The 11,891-nt window shown below is 33.3% G+C and overlaps 1 protein-coding gene across 1 annotated transcript in view; it reads left to right on the top strand.

Annotated features, from left to right (window-relative positions):
• LOC133323375 (ras-related protein Rap-2b-like) overlaps nucleotides 1-452 on the top strand; it is a gene marked incomplete at its 5' end in the record, with an annotated part of 66,456 nt that extends 66,004 nt beyond the window's left edge. Inside the window, one exon of the mRNA XM_061532309.1 lies at nucleotides 93-452. Coding sequence (XP_061388293.1) covers nucleotides 93-401 — 309 coding nt within the window. The remainder of the gene's footprint in view (nucleotides 1-92) is intronic.
• Between the last annotated feature and the right edge of the window lie 11,439 nt (nucleotides 453-11,891).

Here is an 11,891-nt window from a genome sequence, read left to right as displayed (position 1 = left end):
CTAACTCTTGTTCTTGTTTCATATATATTTTTTTCAATATCCTTTCTCTCTCTTTTGTTTTTCGTTTTTTTTTTTCACCGCCAAAACAATAGGTCTTCAAAGAGCTATTATCACAGGCAAAAATCACGTACAATTTAAGTCCAGCATTACGTCGACGCCGTCAATCGTTACCACAACAAGTGGGCAATAATGGAGCGGGTACACCGACACACCACAACCATCCATCGTCACATCATCATCACCACCATCCGCAATCGCACTCATCTGCCTCGTCGTCATCATCATCCGCCTATGGTGGTGCAGCAGCCGCCCATGCACCAACGGCAGCCCAATTGCAACATTTGCAGCGAATACAGGAACGCAGTTTGGGTAGCAAACGTAATTCATGTGCAATTTCCTAAAAATGTCAGCAACAATAATAATAGCAACAGTAACAACAACAACAGCAGCAGCAACAACAAGCATCCGTTACCACCAACCAGCAGCATCAACAACAACAACAGCAATCAAAATAAACTAAAACTAACAACAGCTAAAGTGTTTACAAAACGGATACAAAAATCCTTTAGAGACATGCAAACATAAACATCCATCCATACATATACCTACATACCTATATATACATAGTTAGATGATGATATGATACATGCATGGATATAAACTTTATACATATATACATATATTTTAAGTACATTTATCAAATGAATACAGTACAGTGATGGGAATTTAAATAGGAAAACGTTTATGATGAGGTTCTCAGGAAGAGTATCAAGGATCTCATGAAGGAACCAACCAACTAAAGGATATCTCATCCATAAATACCTTATCTCATCCATAATATCTTATGTATGTAAACGATCTCATAAAAGTTCTACGTCCATACAATTCCTCACGAAAGAGAACTATAAAAAATAATATCAGGGTTTCTATATAAAGTAGATGTTATGAAGGCTATTCTATCTATAGAAGATTTTTTGAAATGTATACTATCTATAGAGGATCTCGTGAAACGATTTTTAAAATTTATTTATTTATTTTTTGACGACATAGGCATGGAGTTGTGAAAAATATTTTTTTAAGGACTCAACCTAGGCGCGAAGTTCTTTAAAACATTTTTTTATATGCCATATTTTTTCATTCACCAACTATAGGCGTGGATTTTTTAAAAATATTTTTTCATCTATATACCATTTGTATTTTGTTTTTGCAAAATAGTCAAGCTGAATCCCAGTTTGTTGTTTTTATAAAAAACAACTATTTATTAGTGCGGAATGTATGGCATTGTTCATTCACCTAACACAGGCGTGAATTTTTATACCCTTCACCACACTGTGGTACAGGGTATTATGTCTTTGTGCATATGTTTGTAACAGGCAAAAATAATCGAGATAGACCCATGGTTCCTTTTGAGAATATGCATAGAATCACTTTCTGAGTCGATTTATGCATGTCCGTCTGTCCGTCCGTCCGTCTGTCCGTCCGTCCGTCCATGTATTTTTGTTAACAAAGTACAGGTCGCATTTATGATCCGATTTGGATGAAATTTGGCACAGGTCACTTAATTGGCCCAAGGACGAACCCTATTGAAATTGGAGAAAATCGGTCCACGTTTAGGCATAGCTCCCATATAAGGGTACCCCAAAATTTTCGGTATTTTGAGGTTCTTGAGCGCGTTTTTTAACTGAATTCGCTGAAATTTGGTACTTTGAGTTCTTATTGGGTAGCAAATCTCCCTACCAAAAATTATAAATAAAGGTCCATTTTTTCGGATAGCCCCCATATAAGATTTCCCCCAATTTTCGGTATTTTGGGGGTTTTGATCGCATTTTCCGACCGAATTCGCTGAAATTTGGTACTTTGTGTTCTTATTGGGTAGCAAATCTCCCTACCAAAAATTATAAATAACGGTCTATTTTTTCGCATAGCCCCCATATAAGGGTACCCCCAAATTTGCGGTATTTTGAGGTTCTTGAGCGCGTTTTTTTAACTGAATTCGCTGAAATTTTGTACATTGAGTTCTTATTGGGTAGCAAATCTCCCTACCAAAAATTATAAATAAAGGTCCATTTTTTCGGATAGCCCCCATATAAGATTACCCCCAATTTTCGGTATTTTGGGGGTTTTGATTGCATTTTTCGACCGAATTCATTGAAATTTGGTACTTTGTGTTCTTATTGGGTAGCAAATCTCCCTACCAAACATTATAAATAAAGGTCCATTTTTTCGGAAAGCCCCCATATAAGGGCACCCCCAATTTTCGGTATTTTCGTGTTTCTGGGCTCGTTTATAACTGAATTCGCTGAAATTTTGTACATTGGGTTCTTATTGGGTACCAAATTACTCCACTAAAAATTATAAATATAGGTCCAGTTTTTCTGGTAGTACCCATATAACGGTACCCCAAAATGTTTGGTATTTTGGGGGTTCTGATCGAATTTTTCGACCAAATTGACTGTAATTTAGTACGTCGAGTTCTTATTAGGTAGCACATCTCTCCATCTAAATTATAAATATTGGTCAATTTTTTCTGGTAGCCCCCAGGTTTTGAGGTTCTTGAACCAAATTCTTGTTTCTGGTACAGGGTATTATGTTTTTGTGCATATGTTTGTAACATGCAAAAATAATCGAGATAGACCCATGGCTCCTTTTGAGAATATGCATAGAATCACTTTTTGAGTCGATTTAAGCACGAAATTTGGCACAGCGTAGCAAATTAGGTCTAGAATGATGTGTGTAAAGTTGCCTGAAAATCGGTTCAGATTTATATATAGCTCCTACATATACTTTCGTCAGATTTAATGTAAATGGTGCACCAAAGTCCCTATATATCTTTCGATTTGCACGAAATTTGGCACAGCGTAACAAATTAGGTCTAGAAGTTTCCTGAAATCGGTTCAGATTTAGATATAGCTTCTATATCTGACCAAGTGAAAAATTTAGTATCGGTTGCAGAATGACGTGTTTATGGTTCCAATTTCATTTTACTGGTCCTTTAAAAATGCGACTTCTGTTAGGATTCATCTGTTGAATATACTCAAAGTGGTGAAGGGTATCATATAGTCGGCCCCGTCCGACTTTACTACTTTCCTTACTGGTTTAGAAATATTTTTTCACCCACCTAACATAAGCTTGTATGTTAAAAAAAAAGTAAGGAAAGTTCAAAATCCGGACGGTGCCTACTATATGATACTCTTCACCACTTTGAGTGCCTATCTGAAATTTATGAAAAATTGAATGTCAATCATCGAGCAAAATATGTAAAAGATCTATATAAATGGACACAGTGCACTATCCAAAATTTATCTCGACACAAAATCCAATACAAAACTTGCATCAATTTAGACTTAATTCAGTACTCTGTGCAAAATTTTGTCTCAATCGGACAAAAATCTATAGTATGGTGCACCATTTACATAAAATCGGATGGAACTATATAGGGAACTATATCTAAATCTGAAGCGATTTAAAAAAAAACTTCGCGTACATCAATCTGGCCTAATTCAATACTCTGTGCAAAATTTTGTCTCAATCGGACAAATTTCGGCAGTATGGTGCTCTATTTGCATAAAATCGGACAAAACTATATATGGGAGCTATATATAAATCTGAACCGATTTCAACAAAACTTTGCATATATGAATCTAGACCTAGAATCTAGCTCTATGCAAAATTGTTCTTAATGGGACAAATATTGGAAGTTTGGAGCATCGTTTAAAATCGGACGAAATATGGCAGATATATCTAAACTATTTCTCATATGTTTATTCATCCACCTAACATAGTCGTGGATATTTTCAAAAAAATCATGGACCTAAGCCTGAATTATTTACGCACCACGTAACATACAATATTGAATAAAATTTTGGACTCTAGCTTTTGACATGGTTCGGTCAGTCAGAACATGACGGCGTATTTACATGTCTAAAAACATTTACATGTACATCAACATAATCATGATATTTTATATTTGTTATGGACCCATCATAGGCCTCGAATTCTGAAAACCTGGCATTGGCCTGGGTTTTTAATACCCTCCAACAAATCGAAATATTTACCGGACACCCCACAAAGTATTCCTGTAGATTTAGTAATTGTATGTAGATTTAGTAATGTCCGTTTGTCTGTCTATCCGTCTGTTAAATCACAATAGAAATCGCAATAGTAAGATAGAGCCCTGAAATTTCGCACAGACATTTCTAGTACTAATAGGATATCTGGTATTGCAAATATCATATATCAGTCCAAGTTTTGATGTAGATTTGATGGTTGATTTAGTACCGACTTGACTGTAATTTAGTTTTTTGAGTTCTTATTGTATATTACATATCCGTGCTAAAAATTATTATTATTGGCCCAAGTTTCAAGGTAGCCACCAAAATTCGTTATTTAGGGAATTTTGGACATGTTTTTCTACCGAAATGGCTTTAAATTCGTATTTTGGGTATATTAGTATTTTGGGTTCGCAGAGTATAGAACATCCTTGTACTAAAAATTTCTAATATTGAACCAAGTTTAAGTGTAGCCCCAAATATAATTGTACCCCCACATCTCATTACTAAAATGATTTCACTACCCAAAATAATCAATATTGATCCCCGTTTCGACTTAGCCTGATAAAACCCTAGCCCCTTTATTAGGTAATCATCTCGTTCTCATATATTTTTCGGTATATTCAAGGTCCTATAATAGCCCCTATTAATTTTATATATTTTGAATGCCATCTTCATGGTGGAGGGTATAACAAATTTATATATTATTTATATAAATTTTGAGTCACTAATATTGAGAAATCTCCGTATAAAATCCGTCGCTATATATATTTTTATTCGTCGAGGATGTTTGGAGTTCAAATATATTTTTTAAATATACATTTTTAATCGTAACATTGACATTGATTATTTAACCCTTTGTGTCCCAATGTTGCCTACAGGCAACAAAATGTTTTAAAGCTTGTATTTAATATGCCGCTAGCAGATGACTATGGACGACACGTATCAAAAGAAAAATCAAAAACATTCAAAATGTTGATAAAGTTATGAGCTTTTCAATATAGAGAAGAGATAAATTTGTATACAGTACTAATTTGTGTATACAGTCCAAATTATTTATATCGCATCGTATTCAAATTGTACGAATTCTGCCGTCAGAATTATTTTTTTTATCCTTGTAAAAATTAATATAGAGAATAATTTAAAATTATTTTTTGACGATTTTGTATTTATTTTTCTTGATATTGGACTTTATTTTTTCCGAAAGAATGTACTGTATCCCCCGAATGCAAGGATGTAGCGATGTCAAATTTTGTGCATTTCCTCTTTAGGATACTTGCATTAAATCTGTGAACAGAAATTGTTCTAAGATAGCGGAAAAAATCGGGGCTCAAAGGGTTAACAATTCTTTTTCAATAACATTTTTATGTCCTTGATTTTAAAACAATCTTTTTAAAAGCTTACATTCTCAATTTTTTAAATACCTTTTGAAAAACTTAACCCCAGGCCTTTATTATATATATTCCCATAAATATGTAATATAGTTCCCATAAATATTCCTTGTAATGGACATTCTAATGTTTATTTATAGAAAATTTTTAAGATGGTTTAGATTATTGCATCTGCAGATGTCTTTTCAAATATCATGCATTTATAGAAGACTTTATAAATGTACCTATTTAAATGTTCATTACTGTACTGAAAATCACATTTATTACCCTGAAATCGATGTTAGCATGTTTGTATGTATCGTATGTGTGTGTGTGTATCATAGAAAATGAATCAAGTATTGTGGTGTAGTGGTACTTTATACAATGTTGTCTATCTCTCTGTTCTGTTTCTGTCTGTATTTCTCTCTGGCAATTTCTGTTCTATGATATCGTTGTCCTTGATAATAATCATCCTAACCATGATGATGTTCACAACGATAATGAAGATACTTTCAGAAATAGTTTTTATTAACAAAATTTCAAAATACATTTTATATAGAGAAAATAGATTCCTGTGGTTTTCAATGTAAATGCACAGAACACACACAAAAATCCCTTTTAACATGTTTTTGTTTTTGGTTTTTTTTAAGAAGCAGATGGAGATGAAAACGAAAGTGCATAATAAAACTAAAATAAACTGTAATTGAATGAGAATTTTATTTGACATAGATAAGAAGAATAAAAAATAACAACAACATCTAAAATTTTAAATCTTTTATAAATATAAAAAATATTGTTTTTTTTATTTTTTTTTAAAGTTTACTAATTCACTAAAGATAATAAATTATTAATTTATTTTCTAAAACTTAAAGTGTATTAAAATATTTCAATGTGTATTGTCTAACAAAAATATATAAAAAAGTGTACCATGGAGTAATATTGACTAATAGTTATTTTCTGAGAAGACTCCACTTAATGAATATAACTCACGGTAATTGCACGGTTATAGCGAAGTAGTAGAGACCAAACAAATTAGTTCGTTACAGAAGAAATTCGTTATATCCAAGGTAAGGCAAAACCTAGGATAAACAGAAAAAATATATTCAGTTTCAAAATAGGCAGTATTTGTATCCTTTTTGACAATACTAAGATGCTTTTCTCTTTCTTAGATGATCCTGACATTTTTAGTAAAGGTTGCAAGTGTTAAGTAAAAATTAACACTTGTGTGTATTAGGTATCGTTGAGTGTTAAAATTAAAATAAAAGAAAACTAAGAGTTGGGCCGTATAAATAGTTCGATATAAACAAGTTCGCTGTTTCCGTAATTCGCTATAAGAGTAAAAGTTTGTATGAAAAAGCTAACTAAAAACTTCCGCATCAGGAAATGTGTTCGCTATAAGGAATGTTCGTTATAACCGGTGTTCGTTATAAGCGTACTCCAAGAAACTATGTTACATATAATATAAAAGGTTTTCTCTAAATACTCGGTTCTACAGGTTAAACCAGTGAGAGGAGCAGTATAGTCGGACGGGGCCGACCATACTATACCCTACACAACTTCCACGAAAGTCTGGGCAATATTTCGCGATATTTGCACCCTCTTGACGGACTAGAGGTAAACAAATATTACTAATATTCAGTACAGCCTTTCTAATTACTTGTTCATATTCCCTTCACCCTTTGTGTTGTGAAGTTCGGCTATCAATCAAAATTACACAAAAAAATTAAGTTTTCGGTCCACTTTATCCCAAAACTATTATCTGTTCATCACCGTTCGCGTTGTGCTTGACCATACCTGGATCTTCATGGAAAATTTCAAAGCGACCAGCTCTATATTTCCGCCCTCTAGTGTGGTAATGGGTTACTAAATAATATATGAATACGTAACCACCTGTAAATATTTATGTGTAACTCCCACATCCATACGACAATATAATTGGTATCCATTTAAAGGTCAACCACTCCTCTGCGGAGTAAATATATACGGTATAGAATACAAATTTTGTAATTTTTCACACAAAAGTCAGGGTCCATTTGACCCACTAAATATTAATCGATCTTTATCAAAACAGGCATGCATATTCTTCGGTCCTATCCACATCTCCCTGTAAAAATTTGGGATTTTTTTCATTCCATTTCATCCCCTAATTATTAACCGATCTTTACCAAAAACAATAGGAGTCTTCATTAGCCAGAACCCATCCCACATGCAAAATTTCGAGAAGATTGGTCCATAACTGCGGCCTGTATCGTGTTTGCAAATTATAATGGACAGACGAACGGATACACATGTCTGTATCGACTCAGTTAGTCGAGATATGACAATCGGTATACTTAAAGGTGGGTCTAGGACCAATATTTCGCGGCGTTATAAACTTTTGGGGCTGCACAAAGCTACATGGTTGTGTAGGGTATAAAAACGCATCTATAGTATTTTCTAAATAGTTAAACCTTTCATAAAACATCGTGAGATAATCTGAAGATAGTAGAACCTTTATAAAATCTTTTTAAAGTGGAAGAACCTTAACAAAATCTTCCATACTCAGAATACGCTTCATGATACTACAGATAGAAGACCTCTCTTGAGGCATTTTGTTAATACAATAGATACAAGGCCCTTCTTGAACGTCTGATATTTATACAATTTTTCATGAAGGTTATTCTGAATATATAAGAACTCATGAAGTTCCTTCTCACTATAGACGATTTTGTTCCTTTTATATAGAAGACTCCTTGAAGAAGACTCCTATGGAAGATCACTCTCATCTATGAGGTCTTCTGTAGTAGGCGATCTTATAAAGGGTCCTCTAACTTCAGAAAATCTTTGGACCATTTATTTTGTATATAAAATTGTTATTTATATAATATCCATCAGCATATATTTTACATATAAAATGAAGATTCAATAAACATTAGTGTGAGGAAAGGGGATAATATAGCCATTTATGCCAAATTTGGTCCCATGTGAGGCCATCAAACAAAAACATTTTATATGAAAGCTATGCCAAAATTTGTACCCATATCTCAAAATAATCTGCGAGAAAATCATACTGCATTCGACAGATATACTGCAATCGCTTCATATGAAGTTTACAAGATTCTAAAATTTTGATCATTTATGTGGAGGTTCCAAAAGGAATGTTCCGATGTGTTCCATCGACCGCTTTGATCTGCGTTTGGAAACAAATATTACGGATAAAATCGGATTCACTCATATGAAATCCAAAATTTCAAAATGTTGACACTTTTTCATCTGGGTGTGGTAAAAATATTACTTTAGGCGAAGTTTGGTTCAAATCGAACATCGGATGTACAAGTTTTAAAAATGTTGACACTTTGTAGATGAGGTACCAGAAGGAGTTAACCGGTTAACTCCACTTTCAGACGATATAGGTCGGTTAAAAATATTACTATGTGTGAAGTTTGGATAAAATTTGATATTTCATGGGCTTCATACGATACTTACGCAAAATAGTGGACCAATTAGTTTCATCTTTACAGAAAATTAGTCCCAACATTATACAATTCTATACTGGTTGTGCAAATTTTGGTTCAAATGGGACTGTACCTCAAATATTCGGAAGTTTTTCGATGTTGTACAAGCTTTTCAACCCCAAGAAATTATTGTTTTTCTACCAAATTTTCTGGTATTAATTTGGATTACTTACTTAGCTGGCATGTGGCAAAACATTTGTTCCATAAGTTGAGCTTAAACATGATTTCCAGGCGCGTCGGTATTGTGCACAGCTTATCCAATTTGAAAGAACATGTTCCGAGATGTTGTCTTCCACTTGATGTTTCCATAAAATCCGTGGCCTTCCCCTTATGCGTCAACCATCAGTTGGCACGCTCAAATATGCCTTTTGAGCTCATGAAATCCTCATCAATTCTCACAACATAACCTAGCTAACGTAGTGGCTGCAACTCGATACGTGCGACTATGTCGATGTTCGAGAATAGATAGTACAACTCATGGTTCATTTGACTGTGATATTCACCTAGATCCATAGATCTTTCGGAGATTTTTTCTCTCAAACACTCCACACTCTGCTTGCGCAAGTATCCATGCTTCTGATCCATATACCAGTTCGGATAGTATCAGCGTCTTGCAGAGTGTGAGTTTGATCTGGCGAGAGGTGGACGTGTTTCTTCGGATTGTTTATTCGGATTATCATTGGGTAAAAATAAAAAAGAAACTATCGGGGTAGGCCTCATATGAAGATATCCTCCATTATACCACGTTTTTCAACCGAATCGTCTATAGTTTCAGATTTTTATTAGGTGTCAAATCTTCCTATGAAAATTGCCATAGCCCGCATATAAGTATTTTGTATATCAAACTCATGGTGAAGGGTAAAAAAAGTTAAATCCGGCGATCTTTTTATACCCTACACAACTATGTTGTCAGGGTATTATAGCTTTGTGCAGCCCCAAAAGTTTGTAACGCCGCAAAATATTGGTCCTAGACCCACCTTTAAGTATACCGATCATCATATATTGACTAGCTGAGTCGATCTAGACATGTGTGTCCGTCCGTCTGTCCATTATAATTTGTAATCACGATACAGGTCACAGTTATGGATCAATCTTCACGAAATTTTGCATGTAGGATGGGTTCTGGCCAATGAAGACCCCTATTGTTTTTGGGAAAGATCGATTAATATTTAGGGGATGAAATGGACCAAATACTAAATTTTTATCGGTTTTTTTGGTCGCTCCAGAGGCCGCAATAATGGCCCAAAATCCATGGAGAAGGGGATCAGGCCAAAGAATAAGCAAGCCTGTTTTCATAAAGATCGGTCAATATTTAGCGGGTCAAATGGGGACTTTTGTGTGAAAAATGACAAAATTTTTATTCTATAGCGTATATATTTACCACTGAAGGACAAAGACCCGAGAAGATTTATCCAAGATGAGTGGTTGTGCTCGGATGTGGGAGTTACACCTAAATATTTACAGGTATCTCTGTATTCGTATATTATTTAGTAACCTATTATCACTCTAGAGAGCGGAACTATAGCGCTGATAGTTGTGTAGGGTATCGTATGGTCGGCCCCGTCCGACTATACTGCTCCGCTCACTGGTTTATTTCTTTGGAAGTAAGAAACTTCCATTTTTTGAAATCATATTAGGCAATGCGTATTGATTATTTTAATACACTTTGAGATTTAAGTTACAAAATAGAACTATGTAGTATCAAGACCAGATAACAACAAATACATTCATTAAACAACCACATCAAAAATTACGGGTTTCAATGATACAGAGTAAAAAATAAATATGTAAAACCAACAAAGAATTTAAAACCAAAATTAAAACTAACTTAAAAAAATAACACTTTTTGTCAGAACTCAAATAAAGTTATTATTAACAAACAAGGTTTCTTACTAACAGGATATTACACTCGAAGAAATTCAGCAACGGAAAATGGAATTTTTATTACACAGTTAGCCAGCCAGCCAACAAGTCAACACTCAAACTATTCATTGCTAAATTTCATTTTTCATTTTGAAACAAGGGCAAAAAAAAAAATAAACGGGTATGAACGTTTTTTGTGGAATAGGGAAATGAAATAATTATCTAAAAATATATTTATAATGCTACTTACATACTGTGGTACTCTTCTAATAACAATAAGATATAAAAATGCTATAAATAAAAACATAATGTTTTTTTCTAATTTATATTTATTATAATCAAAATGAAAAATAAAAAACAATTTAAAAAATATATAAATTAACTACCAGGAAATGTAACACCAAAATCTAAAATGATAAAAACTTGGAAATTTAATAATAACAGTGAACTGAAAAATAAGTTAGAAAAACAAAAATAACAAAAAAAAATAAATATTCATAAATTAAAAATAATAATATATATAAAAACAAAACTAATTAAAAATCAACAACAAGAAAAAAATCAATGTTAGATAAGTGTTTGATGTTAGTAATGTAATGAAATGATTTTACTGAGACAGGCGTATAAATGCAATATCATTAATTATATGATACTAAAAAACAAATAAATAAATATTACTAATGAAATTAATATGCATACATTTTTGTATTATTACAAATTATATATTTTAATTAGTTTTTTTCTAGGATTTGTTTACAATAATTACTTTTATGAATTTACAAAGCTTCATTAAATTGCAGGGGGAGGAAAAAAATACGAAGAAAATTGCGAGCAAAACCTTTAACTGTTTTTGGGGATTTTTATAACCTACATCTCGCTGTGGTTGTAAGGTATTATACCTTTGTGATTATACCCTTCACAACACTGTGGTACAGGGTATTATGTCTTTGTACATATGTTTGTAACAGGCAAAAGGATGGTTCCTTTTGAAAATATGCATAGAATCACTTTCTGAGTCGATTTATGCATGTCCGTCCGTTCGTCTGTCTGTCTCTCTGTCCATGTTAAATTGTAAACAAAGTACAGGTCGCATTTGTAATCCGAATTGAATGAAA

The sequence above is a fragment of the Musca vetustissima genome, unplaced genomic scaffold (genome assembly GCF_032173495.1).
Source record: "Musca vetustissima isolate MV318-11 ecotype Yass unplaced genomic scaffold, APGP_CSIRO_Mvet_v1 utg19444, whole genome shotgun sequence".
NCBI lineage: Eukaryota > Metazoa > Arthropoda > Insecta > Diptera > Muscidae > Musca > Musca vetustissima.
Note: the sequence above shows the minus strand (reverse complement) of the source record. Positions and strands in the feature narration are given on the sequence as shown.